A 26202-nucleotide genomic window follows, 5' to 3' on the forward strand; every position below is an offset into this window, starting at 1 on the left:
ACATTTGCGATTCGTTCTTTCGTTTCAGAGAAGAATAACGCTCGCAACAATCGACGTCGACGTGTGAGCGAAGGTGCTAGTCGCGAGAAGACCGAAAAAGAGTCGACGGAAGCGGCGTTATCCACGCGACAGCAGGAAGATCGAGAGAATAAAGGGCCGCCGTCGGGCAAGGTCAGCAACCGTGTAGCTCGGCCAGTGTTGGAAGAGGCGAATAGCGCGTCGGGAAGCGCCTCGAAGCTACGAAGACGCGGCGCCGCGGTAAAGAGTCCAACCGCCAACCATCAGGGTCCGGCGCAGCATCAGAGACCGGTACGAAGAAGGCCGAGGCCAGGGAGCGGCCAGGAAGTCAAGCCAGGCGTAGAGGAGGAGTCTGTCGAGCATCATCATCATCGTACCGGAAGCGGCGCGAGAGCCGACAAGGACGAACGTCTCGGTAGCAGATCCGAGGAAGAGGAGGAAGAGGAGGAGGAAGAACGAGCTCTCGAAAGGGAGAATGAGGAGAGTCCGGAACGTTGCGATCCATTGACTAAGCGGCTAAGAACAAGCCCCGTCGGCAGAAAGCTCCGATCCGAGAGTAGTAAGGGCAAAAACGCCGAGGAAGCTGCAGCGGATCGGGCCGGGGAGGTGGTGGTGGAGGAGGACGAGGAGGAGGACGACAAGGAGGAGGAGGAAGCCGGTGTGGAAAAACACGACCGGGCTGAACGGGAGGTCGACAAACTCGAGGAGAACGAAGAGAGCCAATCCAGGGAACGGGACAGAGAACCCGAGCCGCCACCTCCGGATAAAGTCGATCCCGGGGGCAATCCAGCTTCCGAGGAACAACAGCCGGATAACAAGCCAGAACCGAAAAAGGACGCTCGCGCGATCGATCGGGGCGCGGATAAGATCGGCGAGCGGAAAGAACAACAACAACGACAACAACAGCAACAACAGCAGCCACCGCAGTTATTCGTGAATGGATTGCACGTCGATTCGCCGCTGGTCAGCGACAAGACGAATGTCATTCGCGAGGACAGCCCGTCGCTGCTGAAGTCGACGACTCGATCCAAGGCGAACGGCTTCGCGGAAGAGGACGGAGAGGACGCGAGAGCGACAGCGGCAGCGGCGGCGGCGGAGGACGAGCGCGACGAGAACGCTAGCGAGGAGGAAGCGGGCTCGCAGCGGTCGCGCCGAACGGAGCTGACCACCACCGAGTTAGGCACGGAGGATAGCGTGGGTAGCGTCGGCGGCGCGAGGGCGGCCAGCGTCGAATCGGTCGTCGAACTGCTGGAGTCGAGCAGTCAGGACTCAGGCTCCGTGCTGGAGAGGCTGAGTCCGCTTAGTAGCAGCGGCGGCGGCGGCCCCGGCAGGCAGAATAGCCTGCTCCTGGAACAACAGCGGGAGCAGGAGCGCAGTCGGCACAACGAGAGTCCGATCATCCTTGCCGAGAGACTGAACAAGCCGCCACCGCCGATCGCCGGTCACCACCATCACCATCATCTACAGCCGTATCATCAGCCGCATCATCAACAACAGCAACAACAACAACAGTATCACCATCATCACCAACAACACCATCAGCAGCGTTATTCCGCCGGTAGTCCGGTGATTCACCATCATCACCAACAGCAGCAACCGCCGCCGCCGCCGCAGCATCATCATCATCATCATCAGTTAACGAGCAGCTCGCATCAACACCATCATCATCCCACCCACTTGACCCCGTCGAGCCTCCTCGAGGTGCAACAACAGTCTCACACATCGAGGGGTGGCGATGAGGCCGGCGGCGGCCTCATGGAGGTGGAGCCCGGGGCCGGTATACCTGGTGCGGGCATACTCGCTGGTGTGTCTACAGCGATCGGTGGCATACGGGCGTCGGGAGGCAGCAACAGCGGCGGCATCGCCGGCACTTACGGCGACAGCGGCTCCGACAGCGGGGTAAGCTCGCTGAGAAGCGCCGGCTCCGGCGACGAGAGAAGCGGCAGCAGGAGTTCGGCGCTCAGCGTCGAGGAGACGACGTCGTCCTCGACGCCATCGGCATCGCTAGCCACGGCCGCCGCACCGGCCAGAGTCTGGCACGTGCAGAGCATCCAGCACACGGCTCTGCTGATGGCGCATCCCCAGGGCGCGCCTAACGCCCCCGCGAACGCCGCGGCCACGGCGCCGCCGGTCGGCTATCAGAGCCCGGCGCCTCCGGGTCATCACGCCGCCGTCGCGTCCGACATGCTCTGGAGGCCTATCCAGTCCAGGACCTACCCGCCGTTATCGCACACCCTCCTGGGACCGCAGCAACCCAGCCCGGAGGAGCTGCTCGAGAGAGACCGCCACGAGAGGCTGCTGCGGTGAGTCGTCTTCTCTTTGATTCGTTATTGTTCCGAATGCGCGACCATCCGTGAAAATCGTCGAGGAATTTTCAATCGACGACATATCGCGTATGCAGTGAAAAATAGACGAATTAAAAAAAAACTGCTTTAAAATTCACTTTATTTAATCTTCGAAATTGAGGACTCGACTTTAATTTTACGAAAATATCGGTGAAACAATCTCAAATAAAAAAAAGTGGATTTCTCTCTTTATTCCTTTAAATGAATGACTTAACAATATCGACATTTTCAAGATCAGATATTCAGTTAAATGGAAATGTTGGTTTCTGAAAAGATTTGCTTAAATTAATTCTTCTATTTTTCATGTCGAGCTAAAAATATTAATTCCTCGAGCGCATAATGCAAAGCACTTGAGAATGCAAACATTGATACACGTTTGTGAATTTACGTGAATCGAAAGTAAGATTCGCGTCTCGATAAACGGCGCTGTAAGAGGCTCGATGTTTTATTACATCTGCTATAATATCAGCTCGGTCAATTGATAGTTGCAACGCGATATGCAACGACGATAAAAAGTTTTTATCCACCACGGCTATTTTTCCGCTCGACTACGCGCGCCATTAATAGCTCTGGCGCATGCACGGGCGGTTTCCAATACGCACACAATAATCAAATACATTAAACGACCGCGCGACGGTATCGTGACCACGTTATGTCAATAATCTTGTCTAAGCTTTAATCAGTTTTCCTCCGACGCGTGTCGCTCGTCGCAATCTATGATCGCGTCTTATCGCGACTCTTTTTCTTTCGCTCATTTAATCGCGCCTCGTCGATAACCTCGACATAGAAATCACGCGGAAATAAAGCACTTTGATATTAGGAATAATATCGCAAGTCATTTCGCTCGAGAAGCGCGTCCCGTCCTCATTCTCGATCTTTTAATTATCTTTCGAAATAAGCGAATCGTCGAGCATAATTTACCTTTCGCTCGCGTGTTCTCGCAAATGAAATGTCCAGCTGACCGGTGGATTCGCGAGGAAATGAGACTGTCGTGGAAGTGGATGTCCGACCGTTGAAGCAGCTGCATTTGGCGCTTTCTCGTCGTCGCTTCTAGCCATCGGACTTTCTTTGTTCGATCCGCTCTCGCGTGACTACGTCAAGCGAGTGTGTGTACTTATATACGTACACACATGCATACATGTATATTCGCCATTCTCGTTTTTCCGTGTGCGCAGAGAGAAGAAGATAGGCACGCGGAGAGACGCGCTTAAAGAAAGAGGTGGACGGGTTCTCGAGCGTGCGTACGTCCACGGCCACGTCGTGCGTGCGCGTGTGTGTATTTGCATGCGTTTCCGGGCGCCAGCTGCGAGTCGCTCCTCCAACTTCCGCCGGATTATCGCGATAGAGCGAGCGAGGCTCGTTTGAGTAATCGAGTCATCATTCGCTCGGCACGCCGACAACGAGGCGGTGACCCGAAACCGTCGCTCTTCGGCTTGTATAAATAAACCGGTGGGACACTTACCAACACACCGACGCTGTCGCTGATCGGCACGTGTCGATGACCCTGCCACTCGTGTGCGCGGTGCCTTGCTTGACCTCGCCGAAGGCCACCCGCCGAAACTTTCGGTGTCGCTCGGTGACAATTTCGATTATATGTCTCATTGTCAGTTTTTATGTCTCGCGCGGAGGATTGTTAACCACTTCACTGGTAATGGCCCATATATGGCCAAAAAGAAAAAGTGCCACAACTGGTAATGGCCCATATATGTCCACTATGAATAACTTTGCCAATTTTCAACGGATTTGCATGAAACTTGATACACCCACATTTTTCGGGTCGCTGATGACAAATTTGGGATCGAAATTTTAAAATTCAAAATGGCGGATTTAATATGGTGAATTAATTTTGTTATTCTATTATTATATTTCTTATTCCATTAGAGAAGATTCAAATTCGATATGTTCAAGTTTGAATGTCTTGAACTAATTCATTATTTGCGACCAAAAAACGTATTGAGTGTGATATATTTCCATAATGGAATATCAAAGTTAATCACTAGAAACCGCCATATTGGATCTGCCAGTTTAAATTTTGCAATTTTGTCTATAGATTCATCATAAGAGACTCGAAAAACGCGAACATATCGAATTTGATCTTCTCCATAATGAAATAAAATTAGTTCGCCATATTGGATTCGCCATTTTAAATTTTGAAATTTCGACCTTGATTCGTCACCAGCGACGCAAAAAACACCTTATAGATAAACTTTCATGTAAAATACGAATTTATTTGCTCTCACCAGTTTTGGCACAAAACGTTGATTTCGGGTGTACCAGTGAACTGGTTAAAAGTTGAAATTTTTAAGGAATTAATAGAAAGTAAAAATGATAATTTTCTCGATATTTAAAAATCGAAGCAGTTTGATTGAATCGAATTGAATTATTTGAAAAATCTAAGGTAATTTAAAATATTTGAAAGATTTTTTTTTATCTCGTAGCAGTTTGCGGATACTTTTTATCGTTTCGTAGTTATTACAATCGATAAATTCTTCTTGCAAACAGTTCCATTTTGCAGTTATCCACAGTTAAAGTTTAACGCGTAAAAAGTTAGTTTTGAAAGCATAAAACTTTTCTATACCCTTTCTGATATCAGTAACAAAGGAAACTTGGTCGGCCGTGACTTCACGTCTGTCAGTGATCACATATCTATTTCATTTTAGCGAGGTATCGATTGAAACAAGTGACGTGTATATCCTATGCTAAAGTTACTGAAAGTTTCAAAGTGATTATAAACTTTAGATTATGAATAATTTAAATATAGACCCGTTATCGCGCGACAAGATTATTTCCACAAATCAAAAAAGAACTATATTAATATCTTGATGTTTTAAAAAATTAATACACAGAATTCTCATTCTTAAAAATATAACCGTTATATTTTCGACGCGATGTCGTTTTGTCTTTATAAAAATAACATTGAGTCCACATGTTTTTTAAGACATCTTGTACAGGTCAATTTTTCATTTTATATAGGATATTCTTTTATTCTTTGGATTCTTCACGATTGACTAACGGATATAACGAGAGAACCGCGTCTCTTTTTATCTCGACTGCTATTAACGCGTCACTGAAGTTAATCCTCGTAAAAAATCCATCGACCTGACCCACGCGATGAGTTCAGCGAGCATTTAGGTAGGGATAATTAATAGTTCGTGAACCGGGAGAACATGACTGAGATATTAAAGCTTCTCTCGAGAGAGAGCCAGGCGGAAAAAGGTGGCGGAGGGTTTGGGTTGGCAAGCTACTAGACGACAATGATGACCTCCTACAACGTCTGCCGCTGCTCGTGTTCGAAAGAGGGGACGCCCGGGAAGACACGCGATGACTTGACAATATATTACATCAGGTTGATGCCAAGTCTCTCTAAATATCATTCCCGAGTATTTTTATAACGTTGGATTTGACTACATTATATTATGACACGTTTTTTCGGACTTCACGATGTTTTATTTTGGACGAAAGAGAGAGAGAGACATACGAACTCTCAATCATCTCGTTATATTCGCTCGCGAATAGACGCGTGTCCAAGTGAGTCTCCGATTTATTTATCGTCATGTAAAATATTCATACGCGTTTTCCATAATATAAAAAAAATCGATTTTTATCGCCGACATCTGGTCGATAATAGCACAGAGGAAAATCGCGCAAATGTCAAATTTTTGTTAGAAAATAAAAATATAAAATACATTTATATAAGCATCAGAAATAAATTCGCAAAAATTAGAGATCGATCATGCAAAAACCCGAATAAAATCTCCCTCAAGTTTTGTTCATAAAAAATAATATTCGGTTTTCCGTTGCGCAATCGCTCGTCTCACGTAACGGTGACGATTAAAATCGAAAATATACACGAATCGCGATATATTCCGCAGAAATTACCGACCGAAGCAACAGTTTGCGCAGACAAATTAATCGTCTTCGTATCCTCGAGATATTTTCAAGGCCAAAGCTGCCCGATAGCATCCGCGGCCGTTCACGATTTTCCCTTTCTCTCTCGTCGAGAGGAACAAGCGGATCCACGAGGGGAGTGTAGCAAAAAGAAGGAAAGCGCGGTGAGAGAGTTACCCTAATGACCATCGTGTAGCGACGAAGGTTAACTACGCGGCCCATCCCTCGGCGATCGATATCCCACGTTCTTGTGCGCGCCCCATCTTCTCTCTTCTGGGATCCCACCGGAGCCGGTGGCACTCGATCACGAGGTATTAAAGCTTGATTGATCGATGCATCGTTTTTCTGTTCAATCCTGGCCTCCGCGATGAGTCACGCGAGACTTGAAATGCGTTCCCGAATACAAAGGAATGGTTGAGATTAATCGTGCGCGGACGAAATTATTCTCGTTCCTAGAAAGGATATCGGTGGTTTCGCTCACTAAAAATTAGTCGACAAAAAGTGATACCAAAGAGTTTTGTCAAAGTGATACCAAAGAGTTTAATTATGTTGCAGAATTTTTAAAAAAGATTTATTTAAAGAGATATCGCAGAATATAAATACAGAACAAGGGAGAAAAGATAAACAAAATTTAGTCTTTTTTTTCTTGTACAGTATTTTACCAACCGAAATAGCAAATTCAAGCACGTTATATCGTTAACGCGATAACGTTGCGAGCTAACGTCGTATTAACGAAGGAGGCGAGTTATCGGTCTTTGCTTTGTGAAAGCTGTCGGCAAATTAAACAGTAAATTTACTCGGGATATCGATGAGGGATGTTGTTACGGAGTTAGCCGGGAGAAGTAATCGCTCGTTACCGTATAACGAACAGGTGAAATTGGAAACTCGATAAAGCGGAGATACGGATCGGCGGCGATCGGTTATCCGCACGAGACGACGTCGCGAAACGCGACGTTGCATTTGCCTGATATCACGCGAGCCTACGTTTCGAGTCGTCGCGTCGGCTCAAAACTTCCTGGAATTTCCCGCAACGGGAAACGTCGCCAAGACGATTACTTCCCGGAGACACGCGTTCACATATACTCGTTTCGATGCTCTTTTTTATGCGGCGCGATAACGGAACAATAGTACCGAATAGATTACCGTTCAGATGCAAATAAGATCTAATCTATCCATCTTTTTCTCTCCAAGATTGACGCTTTAGTAATTTACATATTTTTAAATAGACCATTAACGAAATAATTGATGCACCGATTCAACTAATTGAACCATTTTACACGAAAGGAAAATTATTTAGTGCAGCAATTTAAATAAAATTTTGATAAGAGAGACATTATCAAGGAGCATGATATGTGTGATAACTTTAATAATATACCTTTTGATTTGCCCGTAAAATATTTTGAACCAGCTATAGCTCGATACTTTCAGATATCCCAGTTCTGCGCCGCATCTGCATAATCATTAATTACGTCTTTTAATACCCTTGGCGAAAAGTCGTCTGCTGTTTTACCCTTTTTCCCCGAGAAGGCGAGACTAACGGGCAGTTCGCGCTGTTATTTTGCTCCAAATACGTTCAATTACGTGTTCTCTCCTCGTCGGGTGCTCCTCGCTCCGCGTGTAACGACCGCGATTTAACGCTTATGCAAGCCCGGCCTCTCCGAGAGAGGTAATCGGCTGGCTGCGGCATCAGAAACTGGCATTTGGGCACAAGGTCACGCGCAGCTTCTTTATCTCTCAAATCCCCCTCATCTCCTCCTGCTCTTCTCCTCTCTATCTCGCACCCTCTCGATCCATTCTCTCGTCTCTCCTTCCTTCTGCTCTTTAACCTTCTCCCTCCCCTGTGGCCTCGTCCGAGACCGTTTGTTAACCGGTACGAGCGGGGAGGAGAAAAGAACGAGCAGAAATGCATGCGGCAGGAAGCTGTAAAAATATATACCGGGCACTCAACGACTCGTTCGCGTGTCCGCATCGCAATATCGTCTAATAGGATAATGGAAGAGTAAATATATCGCGACGTCACACATGAAATAATTGATCCAAATGATTAAAAATTGATAAAATGGACGAGGATGGAGTTTAGCATTACGAAATATATTTCAATTTTTTTTACTCGATAGAAAATATTTTTACTGCTCACCTAGCGTTACATTGATACGTGAAAATCTTTGTGAGCGATTAAATTATCGCACTGTTATTATAGCTTTTTAAAAATAACCAGTTACAAATAGTTTTATATCTATGGAATGTCTCTCGTAAAAACCGCCTTCAATTACTCGTCACCGATTTATCTCGAGGACAATGCTTGTCGCTTTTGCGGTCACACTTCGGTAACCGTGTTCGCCAGAGGTGTGTAAAACACGTTTACTAGGAAATAAATCTCATCGGTGCCTTCAACTCCTCTGGATTGCGTCACGTATTACTCTGAATCACTCCTGGATATCTCGCGATTCACCCAGTTTTACCGCCGAATCGAAAGTCTCGCTTAGTGCGACGTATCACACAGTCGTCGTTCAAGGCCACCGTGTATATCTCTATACGCGAACGTTTCCCTACGGTTTTTGAAATTAATCCTAGTGTGCACTGCTCGATTTTATCTTATCTTACCGCTGTATATAGTACAATTGAAATATGGCGAGAAATATAAATAAACAAGATACGATTTATAAAAAATTATTTGAATCTGATAAAACAAATGAAACATTGCATTTGAGATTTTTAATAAACCATAAAATAGCTATCTCGAAATATTTACAATTTACATTTTCACATCACGTGAACTTAAATATAATAATTGCAAAATTAATAATAAAATTAAATTAAATTGTAATCAATTATATACAGTCAAAAATATATTCCGCGTGCTCTCAAATCGAAATATTAAAATTAATCTACCGTATATATGTGTGTGTATATAGTACGCTCTTTTCCAATGCATGTATCTCGTATTCAATCGAGTGTAAAGTTCACGGAGACATCTCGTAAGGCGCGAATCGATGAATCGATTAATCGATTAATCAAAACGGCGTCGCGTGTATTTCTTCCGTCTCGATCGGAATGCAACTGACGCCATTCTCGAACGACACCGTCGTTCATCTCAAGTCGATCGCCATGATCAACACGGACGACCAATTTATCTCGAGGTCATCGCGTTATCTTCTCACCGGGGGCGCGTTCGAGTAGGCGAGGTACAGGCAATGATCACTGTTCATTATGCAGTTCACGTGGCACACGTCCATCAGCTCGCCGGGCAGTTTACACGCCCGTCACGCACACATACGTGCGCGCGGAATCTGTCCGCGATGACTCGCTCGCGCGCGGTTATGTATGTACGATAAATACGCACACTCTCGTATCTTCTGATATCTCCCCTCCGCCGTTATCTACGACTGCAACGGCGTAGAGATTAGAATTCGCGTCTCGTTTCGAGATACCGCCTCGGGAAGTGACGGCCGCTCGAGGTCGCGCCGGACACGATGTGAGAATTTTTCCTGAAAAGAAATGCACGAACGGAATTTTTCTCGGCTCTGTTGAAAACTCGAGGGATTTTTATACATTTGTATTTTCTTTGTTATATGAGAAATTTATATTTAATATATTGAATAATATAATATTTATTTTTGGAGAGGAGAGAGAATTTTTTAATATCACTGTTTTATTTGATATTATAACAGACTTATTAAAATAGATATTTTTTTAATTAAAATTTATATAAAGATATTTGAAAATATAATGTTAGGAATAAAAACTACAAATAAACCGTCTCAATCAACCTTTCGTGAAACAAAATATGTTCGTGCACAATTACTTACATTTGTCATTTTCTCTCGAAACACGTGCCCTTTGAAATCTGACGCCTATGTGTCTCGTTATTCTCTCTCGCGGATGCGCACTCACGAGTTCGCATACGTATACGCTATCGAACATATACGCTCGTACATTAGTCTCGTGTTACGTACTACACCATCCGGAGTGAACCCGCTTTCCAGGCGGGACTCGTGTGCGAAGATCGGCGAGCGAGCGAACGTGGGCTGTGCTAACAGTAAATCCAACGAAGTCAGAGGACTTTGTAGGGCATACGAGATCGAGCAGAGAGAAGAAGAATGATGTAACTCCTCTGTCTGGCTCGTTCGGTATGTAATCGTCGCAACGAAAGAGTCGTAACTTAAGTCAGCCTTGTAGCGTACGATTGGGCATTCGAGTATCCAAGGTCGAAGCTTCGTTTTACTCTCCTTAATATTCTAGCCATCTTCTTGATAACATCGTATAGTTATGATATCATCATTAATAATAATAATATTCGTTGTAATAATTTTAAATTAATAGCAGCGTAATATTTCGTTGATAAAATGTATTAATAATTTTAATAATAATAATTTCAAGCGAGAAACGGGCTTTTTGCGAAAAAAGTTGCTTATGAAATATTTAATATTATATTTAACATTAACGTGTAAAAAGAAATATTTTTCGATCTTTTGGACTTATACAATATTGACTGAAATCGCGGATGTCTATACATTTTCTTTATATAACTAATCAGTTATATAAAAATGGTGATTAACCAAGCAGCTGTCATTGGCCATAATATGAAATGAACAGAACTACGCCGAGTAGTGACACGTGAATGAAATAGCTTTCAGCGTTCGTTTTGTTCGATGCTGCAAAACGCTCGGTTATTTCGGAAATTGCGAGCCGCATGTCCGTGACATCATGAGCGTTCGAATTTTGCGTATCGATAGGCGAGCGGTGCCTGGGGAAAATTTCGTGCATTTGTGGCGAACCGGCAATACCAGCATTGGTACCGTCAAAGGATCGAAACCAGACGCATACCGCGTGTTCGCGAATTGGCCGATTGATCGACAATGTGTCAGAAGGTGCTTTCTATAGCGTATTGTCTATACAGGATATCTCGCCGCTGCACCGGATGCGCTTTCAGCCGCAGGTTCTTTGACAAATTTGAAATCGATGCTGGCAGGTACTCTCTAAATTTCTTAGAGTGAAATCTAACTCCAAACGAGTGAATATTCACTCCAAGTGATAGTGAAAATACTGCCACTCGTAATTAGTGAACATTCACTTTTCACAAAAGTGAACTGTTTAACTCTGAACGTAAAGTGAATGTGTCACTCGGTTTGAAGTGAATAATTCACTCAATCAGAGTGGAGTCATCACTTTCGTCAAGTTATTTTTCACTCAATTAAGAGTGAACAGATTCACTCTTAGGAAGTGAGATTCTAAGCCGTCTTTTACTAATAATAAGATAACACGTTACGTATATGACGTGAAGCTTCGATTAATTGAAATGAGAAGCAATCATTGCTTTTTACTTGAATTAATCGAAGCTGAACATCGCACACAGCATGTTATCTCATTGTCGGTGTAAAAGCCGATTAACCTCCTTTTTTCTTGTCACAGCTATATAAATATATTTAACGTTACACACACAAAAATATGTTTACATTTCGAAATATGTTAAAATAAAAAGATATATCCCTAAGAAGTTACTTTAATATGTCTTGTATACCAAGTACACGTGCGACGAGTTGGTAACGTCGCGAGACAACGATACGACAGTGTTGCTAATGGCGGACTCATGCGCGTTTCACATGCGCTTTACTCACTCTTCATGAGTGAAAATTTTCACTCTATATAGAGTGAAAATGCTACATAGAATGAAAATATTCACTCTACAAAATAGAGTATACATATTTACTCTATTTTGCAGAGTGAATTTTTTACTCTACAACAAAAAGTGAGAAGAATTCACTCCTATGAGTGAAAAATCACTCTAACTAGAGTGACTTGACCAGTCACTCAATTTTTCGAGTGCATTTTCACTCTAAGAAATTTAGAGAGTACATGATGGAGGTTCGTAATCTGCCATGATTTTTTTATTTTCGGGACTAAATATTCCGATGGCCGAATCTCTAATCAACTTTCTGTCAAGTTAGATTTTTGGTCATAATTAAAAGCATTAGTATTTCAAATTTAATCATTAGAATTCTTCATCTGTTTTAATTCAAGATATATTGAAAAATAAATCAATATTAAATTATATCCTTATTTTTTATAATGTTTTTATAATATTGATGTGATGAAAGCTAATATTAGCTTCTAGAAATAAAGAGATAATCTTAACTTTGTATGTAGAGTTTTGAATATACTTTATTATGATATTATCAGGGGGAAAGGGGAGATTTTGTTAAAAGTTATTATTTTGATTGATATTTTTTATCTTGAAAGAATTATCGATGATTATTATTCCAAGTTATTTCGATTTTTGCCCATATCTGAAAATTTCCTTTTGCATTAAAGCACTGAATACACGTGCCATAATTTATTTGTAAAATAACTTGCAAAAATTGTCAGGATTTTAATCGGCAGGAGAATATCGTGCGTCGAATAGCGAGTTAACGCGGCATAATTTCGAGGGGTCAATTCGACTTGACTTGGCAGATACGTGTTATGGTACTCTCTAAATTTCTTAGAGTGAAATCTAACTCCAAACGAGTGAATATTCACTCCAAGTGATAGTGAAAATACTGCCACTCGTAATTAGTGAACATTCACTTTTCACAAAAGTGAACTGCTTAACTCTGAACGTAAAGTGAATGTGTCACTCGGTTCGAAGTGAATAATTCACTCAGAGTGGAGTCATCACTTTCGTCAAGTTATTTTTCACTCAATTAAGAGTGAACAGATTCACTCTTAGGAAGTGAGATTCTAAGCCGTCTTTCACTAATAATAAGATAACACGTTACGTATATGACGTGAAGCTTCGATTAGTTGAAATGAGAAGCAATCATTGGTTTTTACTTGAATTAATCGAAGCTGAACATCGCACACAGCATGTTATCTCATTGTCGGTGTAAAAGCCGATTAACCTCCTTTTTCCTTGTCACAGCTATATAAATATATTTAACGTTACACACACAAAAATATGTTTACACTCTTTCGAAATATGTTAAAATAAAAAGATATATCCCTAAAAAGTTACTTTAATATGTCTTGTATACCAAGTACACGTGCAACGAGTTGGTAACGTCGCGAGACAACGATACGACAGTGTTGCTAATGGCGGACTCATGCACGCTTCACATGCGCTTTACTCACTCTTCATGAGTAAAAATTTTCACTCTATACATAGAGTGAAAATGCTACATAGAGTGAAAATATTCACTCTACAAAATAGAGTATACATATTTACTCTATTTTGCAGAGTGAATTTTTTACTCTACAACAAAAAGTGAGAAGAATTCACTCCTATGAGTGAAAAATCACTCTAACTAGAGTGACTTGACCAGTCACTCAATTTTTCGAGTGCATTTTCACTCTGAGAAATTTAGAGAGTAATTTCCTATTTTCTCTCGTGCGCTTTAATCGGGTCACTGATTCTCCGGCGTCGACTAGAATCCAATAGCAAGAATGTGTCCTCGCAGCGCCAAATCGACCAGACACGACAGACGACCGTGCGGCGCAGTCGTATAATAGGACGTCGCATAATAAGTCGCTGTAATATAGCGAACGTGACGTGGCACTATGTAGTCGGATTAGAATAGACGATTCAATGAAATCATATGCGCGAATATGCGTCTCTCGTATAGTTCATCATAGTCGAATGGCTTTGTTCATTATGCTTTTAAAGTCATCATTATCACGTAAATGTCTCGGAAACTGGTTCCGCAATCTTTTAAAATATATTTTAACATAGCCGAAAAGCATAATTCACATATGATTCACCTAATTCAATAGACATGTTTATATCTTTTTTAGAGACCTCAATACATTTATAATGACTATACAGATTTTTTACTACATATTTGTAAATTTATATCTCATTTCCCGAGACATTTTATTATTTTATTAAAAAATAAAAAAATATTATTTATTCAATTAATATTATAATTTAATTAACTAAATATATATCACATATTATATTCTAATTATATTGGTTAGTGATCTTTATATTTGTGACTATTTCATCAAATTTTTTATATTCGATCTGATTTCTCGCAAATGTATATGTATATTAACGAGCGAGTAATTAATTTTTCTTTCTATTTGTCGCGTAACAAAATTGCCCCAAAATTGAGAGACGTTAACCGACCCGATTTAGCGCAAATAAATTCAACACGACACAATTTCGCTCGGGTCGTACGCACTCCACACACAATGTGATATTATAGTAACTAGTTGGACGCGAACCATAACTCAATTTCTCGGCAAACGACTGAACCTGCCCACGCACACGCCCAGGCACGACGGCAATTCCAACAATTTTGTACTCCCATAATTTGGCCCGTGAATAATTACGACCGGGGGCGGCGTCGAAAATAACGATATATTTCCGGGATTGCGTGACGGCGCGTAAACAAGAAACAAAACGAGGCTTTCGTTCGTTCGTTGGTTGGTTGGTTGCGTCGCGTTGCGTTGTGTTGCGTTCGTTTCTAATTCAAGAAATCCATTAAAAGGATGAACGCTCGCTCGCCTTCGTGACTAACGCTCTTCTCGCCAAAGAGAAGGGTAGGTCGAGGCTTTTCAGGCGTGGAGGAACGCACAACGAGATTTGCGTGGCCGAGAGCCATAAGTGTCATACATATACATACAGTCGTACGTGCATCCGCATCCACAAACTCACACGTGCGCGCTCGAGCGGAATCCTATACACGCGTGTACGTATTGAATCCGTGAGCGTATGTGTGACTCCGGGTGCTTCGAGTGGCGGACCCATTAGCGTGGATCATAAAGGTCCTCAACCTAGTGAGTCACTGCGGGTTAATAATTACTACCGAGCACCATGCAAGCCCGCAACTCTCTTTCTCTCGGTGCTCTCCTCTCCTTCTCGCTTCGCTCCATCTTGTGCAACGCTCGTACATTCACGAAGATCCCAATAGCGTAATCAAACGAAACTGGTTTCGCGCCGCTCTTAGAAAGAACAGGACGTTGCCGCCGATAGAGACGTCCGACCGGTATTCTCGTCACTTTTAAGATTAATTATTAAAAATTATTTTCCCAAATTATGGTTTTTGCACAATTACAAATCACTGCAACTTTGGCAGTGAATTATTCTTTATGAAATTATTTCGATTGATAAAAAATGTACTACTTGTTAATTATAATATCGATATTAATTTTTAAAAATGTCACATATTATTATTTCATTGAACCATTTTTCAAAAATTCTTATCCTGTCATTTTATCTTTTATAGATACGTGTTACGCATATATTGTATATTTTTTTTCTTCGATTTAAATAAGAAGATGCATTACATGTGTTTTATTTCTTCGAGAAAAGTAATAAATATATTTGTGTGCTCACGCCACTGAGAAGATCGTGAGTGCGTGCGACACGCCATGTTGCAGGTTGCGTCGACGAGCGACGACCACGACGACGACGACGACGACGATGACTTTTGCCTGACGTGACACACCAGGTGCACGTCACGCACGCGAAGACACCCGCCCGGATAGTATGCACCCGCGATGAATCGTATTTATATCCCCGAGTACATAGTGTATACTTCTGCGCAGTTTCACCCTCGTTTTATAAAGCAAAAACGACGTAGTTTCGCGTAGGAATTAGCACAGAAATAGAAATATCGACGGTACGACGATATCGCACGCGAATTTTACGCATTTTATTCAAAATCTTAAGCTTCTATGTATCAAGAATATATATATATATATATGATAAATTTTCAAAGAATTGCTTCGTTTCAAAAAATTAATTATTACTATAATTTCAAATAACGCGAATAACAAACAAGAATACGCAAATATTAGGAGAAAGAAAAACAATTTTAAAATTTATATAAATTATTTGCAGTATTCTCTTCAATTTATTATGTTTATCACTTCTTGTTTTAAATAATACATCTCAAAAGTTAAAAAAGGATTTGATTTTATATATATATTTTTTTTCACAATATAATTTCAGATTTACGTTTTAACTTTAATCAAGTTTGAGATAAATCATGACGGCAGTGTAGTGAACAACATAAAAAAATAACATTAAAAAAAGGCACATCCACGTTGCTTTGAAGAGACTGTAGATCGTAGACAGTTAAGTTATGGTAGTAATATTGTCGCGTTCGTGCGAAAGAAATCTAGTTAGAAACTGGGAGTCGCAAACTTTGTCCCCTTCCTGTTACAGTCGAGCGAGCTGTAGTTGGAAAATAGTTTGGTGCTCCCATGAATTATAGTCGGGACGCCAATTTAGTCCGCGTTGGTGCTACGATTTGCCTACGTGAGCGGAATTTAGCTACACTCCAATATTAAAGTATCCTTAGGGGATGTGACCTTTCATTGGACTTTGATGTTACGTGATACCGATTATCAATAATTATTAAAACAGCAACGGTAACATATAAAATTGTCAATACAACATAAACGAGAGATATTTCAAATTACTGTAACAAAATTAATTGCAGCATCGCATACGAATGTACAATAGAATCTATTGTTGTTGTTGATAAATATTAGAAATATAGAAAATAAATAGCTTAAATGATAAAAAAAATTCCTCTTTGATAATTTACATCGATGTGACATATTCACGTTAGAAAATTTCGATAGAAAAAGATTGGCTCCCCGGTGGCGAGTAAAAACAGACTGATCGTTCCGCTTTAAAAGTTATCAAGCGGTGCGCTTTTCTAGCTGTAAAACGTGCCAGCTATCTACCTCGTATTCGCCGACGCGATCACTTTGGTTGGATCTCTCGCCCACGAGCGAAAAAGAAGAAGTAGCGAATAAGAGAGGAAGGGAGGGTAGGAGGGACGAGAGATGCTAAAGTCTGCGATGAGGAAGTTTGTTGCAAACTTTATGCGACTTCGAAGCGAAGCCGAAGAGAGATGGAATCGCGCCCGTCCGGTTTTATGTTCCGTTTTACTTTCGTCATAAAAATTCCTCGCGTCGCCGCAAACTATTCCCCTCTCGCCAAATAAGGGGAGGAAGGGAGGAGGGTTTTTACCTGACGTGAAGGATGTTCACGGACGACGATATAAAGCTTATCCACGTAGCTCAATCCGCGTGAATGAATTTTACGCCGATAATTACGACAACGAGTTAACGTTTAACGGCCGTCGTTAAATATCTTCTTAATGCTCGATGAGAGATTATTCTGACTGTATAATTGCGGCTTGATTAATCTTTCTTATGAATATTAATTTGCTTAATTTTAATATGAGACGTTAGGGACGAGAAATCGCGCTCTTATGAAAATTTATGAAGAATTATGTTCAAGTCTCTTCGCACAAGAGAGTCGAGTATTTTTATTAACATAAATTAACTGATAATACACACACTCAGACATACAATCCGAAGAGCATACTTACGTGACTCATAAAAGATAACTTTTAATGCGGCGGCATTACGACATGACAGCTGAGTTTGAAATTTAAACGAGCGTGCTTAGAACGAAACCAAGCTCCTTGAGAATAAGGACAATCGTCAGTTAGATCGTGATAAAAATTTCGTTTGCGTAGAGCTTTACGTAATGTGTGACTCGTATGTATGCAAATCCGTTTGTAACAGAAAATTACGCGGATAAAGCGAATCCTTTACACCTTGTCTTTTCTCGAAGGAAGTGGGGTTCGCAAGTAGAGTTTACTATTGAATTTACATCGCTATTGGCTTCGTGTAAATATTGAGAAGGATTATTAGATGCATTAGAGACGAGATATCGACCATCTGCGCGCTACTCTTTGAGGTAATAATTGTTTCGTTAGAAAGCGTTCGATCATCTCGAAGAAACGGGCTCTCGAATGCAAATTCGCGACTATGCAATTTTAGACACGAAGATCCGTTGATTCGGAAAATTCAATATGACGTCTTATCACGCTCCCTTCGTCGTCCTCGAGGTCGTCTTCGAAGCGCGACCCAAGGCCTGACGCGACCGACGTATCTAGGCGGCACTGACATTCCGAGAATTCATGGAAACGTGTCACGCATTGACATTCTGTACAGGTCGTGGATGAGATGTTGACTGCTCCAATCTCGAACGATATCTAACATCTCTTTGTCTGTTCAAAGGCGGCGGTATTATTAGGTCATACTTGCAATTCAATGAGCTGATTAATTACGCAATTTGCATAGGCCACTTGATCGGTGGCTTGACTTTTCGGGCGGTCTAAAGGAACCTTCATATTTAAAGTCGCGATGAATAATGCGGAATATAATAGATGCGTCACATTTTTGTGTCATGTTAAATAAAAAATCATAAATAAAAAAAAAATTTTAAATGATAATTATCACAACGGCAATCTAATTTTGTTTTTACAATCTTGCATGATTATCTATATACACAAAATTAGAAGTCAGAATTTTGGATCAGCATTATTTATCCAGGCAAAATCCTGGAGATTTAGCTTACATCAGCTTCTCACATTTTCAAGTGAGTTGAGCGCTTTACTCAAGTGCTGGAAATTCCGTGCTTTTTGTTACATTTAACGCGAAATTGGCGAAAGGATGACAAAGTTAAATGAGGTCGCATACTATTGTTCGAGTATTATCTCTTTACGAGACGCAGTATCCACGTTAGTAAAGACCGTCTTCCGAGAATACCTTGAACCTTTCGTAAGTTAGTACAGAGTAGACGCCGAAAGCATAAAGTTGAAATGGCCAGGTCGTGTTATCGGAAACGATGTTCCTTGGCGAGAAGCTTGCGTTATCGCCTCCGATAAATCCGTCGTTAACACAAATGATTGTGACCGTAATCCCTTTGCTCGAATGCGCTCGAACCGCGGAAAAAGGCGGCACGACGTGCTCCTGTCTTATATGTCGCGAGCTTAGAGTCGCCTCTAAAAATACCGACTGCTTCGCAGCCCAGCATCGAGGTCGTCACGGGCGAACGAGGCGCGATCGAAGAGAGAGAGAGAGAGAGGGAGAAAGAGAGAGACGATCGTCGCGCGGGAAAAACACCGAGACTCATCTAGACGTTATTGAAACAACACGGTGTGTAGGTGGAAGCGAACGTGTAGAAATTATTGGAACCGCAACGCCAAAGTGCAGATGGAAACCTGTTCGCACTGGAAAAATCGCCAAGGTTACGCCTAAGATTATAGCCGGGGAATAACTATACTTTACGTTCTACCTCTAGATACAGCTACTTGTAATCAAGGCGTGTCGAGGTGCTGTTGTATTACATTGTTCTTTGCGAGGGAAATCTTAAGCCCCTTTATCGAATCTTTATCTTTGTGAGGCGAGGAATTAAGGTGACGACTCGTGAGAGAGATAATTAATTAGAGCATTCTTTTTACACATACACATACACACTGAGAAAAAAATCTGGTTGCATTAATTAGAATTCTGGTAGATTCAACCAGTATGTTTGTTGGAAAATGGACGAACCAGAATTCTTGTAGGAATTACCAGATGAATCTGATTAATTTATTCCTGTTTTTATCAAATTTTCTGGTTAATAATACTAAACTCACCAGCACCAAGTCGTCTAAAATTTTTTCCATCTAATTTCAAAAGTCTGTTTAATAATCTGAATTCCAACAAGATTATTGGATAAATTCAATCCAGATTATTGAATAAATTATTTTAAGTTCAGTTTGTTAGAAATTAAACTGATAAACAGTGATGCAAGAAGAGGATGCAGCTCAAACACACACAATCAGAGAGCTAGCGTCCTCTTTCTGGCACTACTGCTCGTAAGAGAAAAAAATATACTTTGGATTTAATGTTAATACTAGTTCTTTATATACATTTCATGGCAAATATTGAATAAGAGTTAAGTTAAGAGTGGCTCGCCGCCTAGCGGCAAGCAAAGAAATTAATGTAACAAGAAATTTTATAGATCCAACCAGAAAATACTAACCAAATCCTTATAGTAAAATCTATTAAACGTTCTAGTTATAAAAAATCGAGTCTTATCATGATAACTAGAAATTCTTGTTTGATTTAACCAAAATGCCTTCAATCATACGTCTTGTTGGTACAATCAAACGATTTTTCTCAGTGCATACATACATGTAACTTTTTTTTGAAATATTACAATTATATCGTATGCAATTTGATCGTGAGCAAAAATAATGGGTTAATATTCTATGAAAGATTAAAGTTGTAAAATTAATCGAAACAGCGCGTTTAATATTTTTATTTCAAAGATTCCCTCGCATACAATGTCCACAAATGTTCAAATCCGATAAATTTTGCTGATAAAAGATGAAGATTTATTTGATAAATGTCTCGGGCCTGACAGATTTAATGTTACCGGTGATGGAAATACTACTCCTAGTCGGTGGAAACGGATTAATGCATTATTCGTTGGTTCATTCAAAATTAACCGCAGTGACACGCGAGAGTTAAATTGACGCGCGAATGCAATACGATCCTCGGAGAAATGCAGCGCCGTATTTCAAAAATACATCGCGTTAACGTTTAGAGCCGCTATTAATGTCAATTGTACGGTCTCGCGTAGAGAGCATCCCTGCCAAAAATCCTCGCCGTGCAGTTTATTGCAACAGCGTCGTTCGATCGACAACATAACTCGGTGTATTTATAGTAATGCGTATACGGATTACTTTTGCGCGCATACTTGGCGACGTTTCTGCCTATTGGCATCAAGTATGGCATGCGATCATTAACATTCGCGATCAATGCCAAGACTCGTGTCATTATCACGGATCGCCGAATTACGCGCACATACGACATATTACCGCGTCGAGATACAAAGTCGATATACCAAAGATCGTCCATTTATAAACAACACTTACGCTTTCAGAGACGAACCTCGTGACACTTGCAAAGATACGCGTTATAAATCGGCGTTTAACGTTGACGTATAGTCAGCGTAAGTTGGCAATTAATCGCTGGCACGATCTCGCGCCAGAATTTAACGCGACATTACCGAGCCAAATATCGACGGTCTTCTCGATGCGAGACTCTTCTCGTTCCGTGAATCTCCGCGATAAAGCGAAAATATAAGAAAGACGCATGTGGCTTTTCTCTTATCTCTCGCTACGCAATATACATCTATCAAATTCCTCGAAATGGCGTGGTTCGCAAAATTGTGTTCGTCTCTTACATCCGAAGAGATGTTTATGAGAATCGCGATTTAGCGTAATGCCAACGGCGCAAAGTCACAACGACGCGATTCGGGATTATCTCAATTCCGCGAACTCCATCCATCGATTAATGTCGCGAACGCGCGACGATTTCCTCGTATTCTCCGCATCTCTTTAAATCGATAAGACACGGCGCTTCTGACGCCGTACGGTATAATGTTTGTGACCACTAGCGGATCCTGACATCGATAATGGGGGGGATTTCTGCAAAATTATTTGATTTAATATTTTTGGTTTCATGCTTACAATTAGCTTTTACTTCAGGATCAACGACGAAAACGTGGTGAAACTTCTAATCCCATTTTTACTTAAAAAAAGTTTTTTTTTATTTTTTACATATTTTTTTATTTTTTATATATTTTTATTTATATATTTTTTCTTTATTATTTAAATAAGTCCCCTCAAGTTCTGTTTAGCTAATTCATTATATTTTCATTATATTATATTTTTTTAAACGGATTCAGCAAAATTAATTTCTTTTAATTTGCAAGGGGGGGGGTTAACCCCCCCCCCCTCCCAGGATCCGCTAGTGTTTGTGACACACACATTGAAACGAATAAAATTGCGCTATTTCCGCGAATATAACGACTTGAAATCCTCTCACTCAGGAAACTTCGCTCAATTAATGTTAGATACGATTAAGTCCTTATACATCGCGTCGCAAAAATAGAAGGGAGCGGAAATATTCAATAGAGGAAAATCGCGAGGAGATAAACGACTGCGTCTGTCACAGTGTAAATTCACGAATCTAGAGCTTGCCGATGATATCATATCACTCCTGATATCGTTAGAGAATCATCAATATTTATTTGTCTCTATCTCTAGATATATTTAAACTTAAATCATGCGATTAAATCAGCTCCAATATAAAATATTCTTTCTGCGATCACTTTGATACGTTGTTTTTTTTAGCATCAAAGATAACGCTTGACAGTATTATCGAAGAGAAATTTTTAATTGTAACATTATTTATCGCGATCAAACATTTTTTTTTACTTGCAACTATTCGCGGATGTTCATAATTATTGAAATTTTATTCGATGAATATTGATTTTATTCCGAGACTTTTTTCTTAGAACCGTAAATATACGCGCGATAGTATCGCCGGTTTCGAGACTGATATCCGGAACTCGTATTTGCAAACGAGCATAAGAAAAATCGACCGCATCACGCTCTTCCCTCCATTACTTTTGATCGCGTAACGCGATTTACCAGCCGATGGGATCGATCGGGGCGTATTAGCATTTAAAATATATGACACTGCTGACGCAGGCCATACCCGTTGAGAGATACGCATACGTGTGTGCATGTGCACACGGTATATACCGGTCGTACCAGTTTGCGGACGACGAGTTTGAGGAGGGAGAGGCATCCGGCGTCAGGCGTAACGCCAGAAACTGGAACGACCAGTTATTCGACTCGCGCGGAGCGTCTCTCTCGGCGCAAACTTTCCTCCCTGTCTCCCTCGATCTCTCTTCTAAGAAACAAGTTCGAGAGTTTAGCATCCCGACTCGCTGTCGCGACGATTTCTGTAGGCATCGTCGGTTTACACATTCTTGAGCACAGACTTGGCGAACTTGGGTTTAAATTCTCTAGCTCGTAGGATTTAGCTACCGGATTATGAAGTCTGGACGCGCTTGAATACGTCGATTGTTGTAAATGGACAGCGGACCTATTCAAATTTCGTTTACAGGATTCGAAAAGATATACGTGAACATATACTTATCGTTGAAGAAGAAATCGAGTGCTAACTAATTTTTTAATTACCTCGGTAACTAAATCCGAATAAGTTTGTTCACTTCCGAAGCAATCGAGCGAGTTGAAATTTCATCATCCAAGTTGATTAAAGGTTTCGCGAAAGTTAGGGATTTTCGAGACGCACCGTGTATATAAACTGGCTTCAACCCCTCTTAAACGTGGATGAAATCGGAGAAGCAAACTATCGCGAATAGTCCATTAAACTTTTCCCCGTCGTAATCGTATCGTAATTCTCGAGTTAAGTCGTAATTTCAGAGTTGAAGGGTTAAAGCTGCCACGGTCGTCGCGATGAAACATTTCAAAGTTTTCGCGCGACGCAATCCCGTCTTTTGATAAGGTCGAAAATTAGGGGAACTCCGCGAGCGTTCGACGCGTCTTATAAGCTCCGTCCAGCACCTTAATCCATTCCCCGGTCGATCGCCGCCTGTACGAGCAGCGCTTAGGAAAGAAGCTCGGGACGCGCTCGGAATCCAGAATTTGTTCGCAACCCTCGCGCGAGCGGGACGGGCAGGGTGGGAAGTCGTGGGCTCCGTAGAGACGAGGGAGGGACCCGAGGGGCGCGATGCCCAACACGTTCCAGCGGAATGCCTGCGCGAACACCGCTGTGCACGGAATACCAAGTGACGCGTACCCAGGCTTTCGGTAAGTATAGCGATTCGCGTCTCTAGTTGACGTTCGACAGGGACTGTCATTCGTCGCGTTTTTGTTCAAGTTCAATTTCGATAAAAAAAATCATCAACGTAAGAGACGCCGATGATTATTATCGGTGGATTTTATATATCTGTATATCGCGATACGATCATTCGAACTGTTCTTTAGGACTGTACCGCGCCGTTATTCGCAGAGTTCTAATTCCAGTCGGAACGTTCCACGCGCACTTTGACGGTGATAGGGTTAAAGAGGTCCATCATGTTTGACTCGGAGCTCTCGATCGGGAGGAGGGAAGGAGGAAGGCACAATCGGTCGACCGCTCCAGATACCCGCGACCTTTGCCACGCTTCGTGACAATGTTTAGATGGACGAGGTGCAGCAAATTACAGCCCGTCGCGCTGTCGGCTGTAATTGGAGTACGCGAATGCGGCGATGCTATCGTTTTCGAGTAAATTAATCCTGAAACGTAACACTCTACTCGCCGCGTACCAATTAACGTAACGGCGTTTCCTTATCGACGCGGCCCGATCTTTAATTTATAAGAAAACGGCCGACGCGCTCGGGAGAGGCCTGGATGGATGCGCTTCTTAATTTCAATGAACAAGGAGTCAATGATAAAGCGTGAATCGTGCCGAGAGTTTCGCGATCGAACGAATAGGGCGAGTGTCTCTTGCGTCAGGTACTTATCGGAGAATTTCTTAATCGTTCTCTCCTGAATCGATGGGCAGATTTCATTTCGCGAACAGCACGATGGCTTCTCACGAGAGAAGCCCCGTTTATGCACGGCAAACTTTGAATTAGAGTTTCCGTCCGTATCGGAATAGTCGCGAGAGTTACCGCTTTTATGCTTTTATGTTATTAATTTACGTTAAATATTCTGTACATTTCCCAGTTGAGTCGCTCGCACTTTGTATAAAAATTCTTTAGCTTCTCTAAAGGAAGGAAGAAACTGTCAACTACTAATTAATATTTGGTGTCGAAAATATTGGTGGTATTGAAAAAGTAAAATGTCCGACAACTTAATGAGAAACCTAAAAACCTATTATAAAAGTTTAAATGCGTTCTTAGTAAAACTAAACCTCTTCGAGAGAACCGACTAATAAAAGAGGCGGTATGTTCCTTGGTCACGGAAACGATATATCCGCGTCGACTGGTAAACCAAGCAAACTTATCTTCTTTGCTTTCGTGCATGGATCCTGCATTTTTATCGTGTCGCATTTTGATGGACGAGCATCTCTTTGGATTTTCAGAACGCGATGCCATTTCCGGGAAGCACGCCGGAAGATCGCGATTGTCTCACGTGACGCGATATCGCGAATGTTTGTAGCATTTGCGATACTTTGGTACGCGTGTAAGTGCGATTATACGAAACTCTTGATTACGAAAAAGAATTTATCGTATTAAATTCTCGAGAATATTAAAAAAAATATTTTTCCCCAAGTTAATTGAATAAAATTTTGTAAAAATTCTATACGAGAATTAAGTGTTGATATACGTTCTATTAAACTGCTCTTCATTCTCTTCAAAGTTAGTATCGCTGAAAGATAAATGGAATGTTTTGAATTATCAAGGGCGATAAAAATATACACGTATTGAAAAATATTCTAAAACGTCTTATCGAGCAATTGCCTTGGAAATAGAAATTATTATAAATATTGGAATGATTAAAATTACTCGTAATAAAATCGTGTTTGAAAACGTTCCATTTTTATTATACGACAGAGATCGATACTCCGTTTAGGAGCGTGCTCGGTGTACAAAGTTGGACATAACAGCGGCAGCGAAAGTTATGCATCGCGGCAATATATATTCCCGCAGAGTGCATTATATTATAGATGAAACGGCACGAAAGTTTGCGCTTTGCGCGCACGGGGAGGCGGGAGGAGGGGGAAGGGGTTAGAGAGAGACCGATGTAAATTATAAGGCGAGTTTTATCGTCGGCCAAACGGCACACACAAGGTGCTCCGTGACATAGATACGTTAACGCGACGCTCGATCTCAGAAACTCGTGAACTCGTGACTGTAACCTCCATCCTTCCGCTCAAGGACATCTACGGGAGCGACTATTTTGCAACGGTCGTGTCTGCGGGAATATAAACCTCTTTTCCGTGACTCATGCTAGCTCATGCGGTCTCGCGTGTAAAAAGCTCGCGGCCAACCAGCGTATATATATATATATATATATATTTATTTTTTTTATCGCTAGTTGAATTTCATCCGGTCGGATAAGGAGGAGGAATCCCTCGCGAACGTGGAAACGGATTCAACGAGGAGTTTATATGGTTGTCGCGTTACGTAAAACCTTGCGAAAGTGCAACCACGAGAACGGATGATCGACGGCGAACTTGTGTGTGTCTTGAACTTAGCAAGTTTTCAGCTTCTTTCTATTAAAGTTTGTACTATATTTTACAAGGACGCCGTTTATATCGTCGCCAAACGATAATCTGGATTCAAGTTAAATTTATCCACGCTCT

General features: G+C 41.6%; 1 protein-coding gene across 6 annotated transcripts in view; it reads left to right on the plus strand.

The window, feature by feature from the left end:
• Positions 1-26202, plus strand: part of Kdm3 (Lysine demethylase 3) — a 334026-nt gene that overhangs the window by 206168 nt on the left and 101656 nt on the right. For all 6 annotated transcript variants that reach the window (XM_083094679.1, XM_083094698.1, XM_083094689.1 and 3 more), the window contains one exon: positions 29-2321. In XM_083094679.1, the coding sequence (XP_082950805.1) occupies positions 29-2321 (2293 nt within the window). The remainder of the gene's footprint in view (positions 1-28; positions 2322-26202) is intronic.

Source organism: Camponotus vicinus, unplaced genomic scaffold, assembly GCF_025532165.1.
Source record: "Camponotus vicinus isolate PSW18456_S1 unplaced genomic scaffold, iyCamVici1.0 SCAF_1, whole genome shotgun sequence".
Classification (NCBI taxonomy): Eukaryota; Metazoa; Arthropoda; class Insecta; order Hymenoptera; family Formicidae; genus Camponotus; species Camponotus vicinus.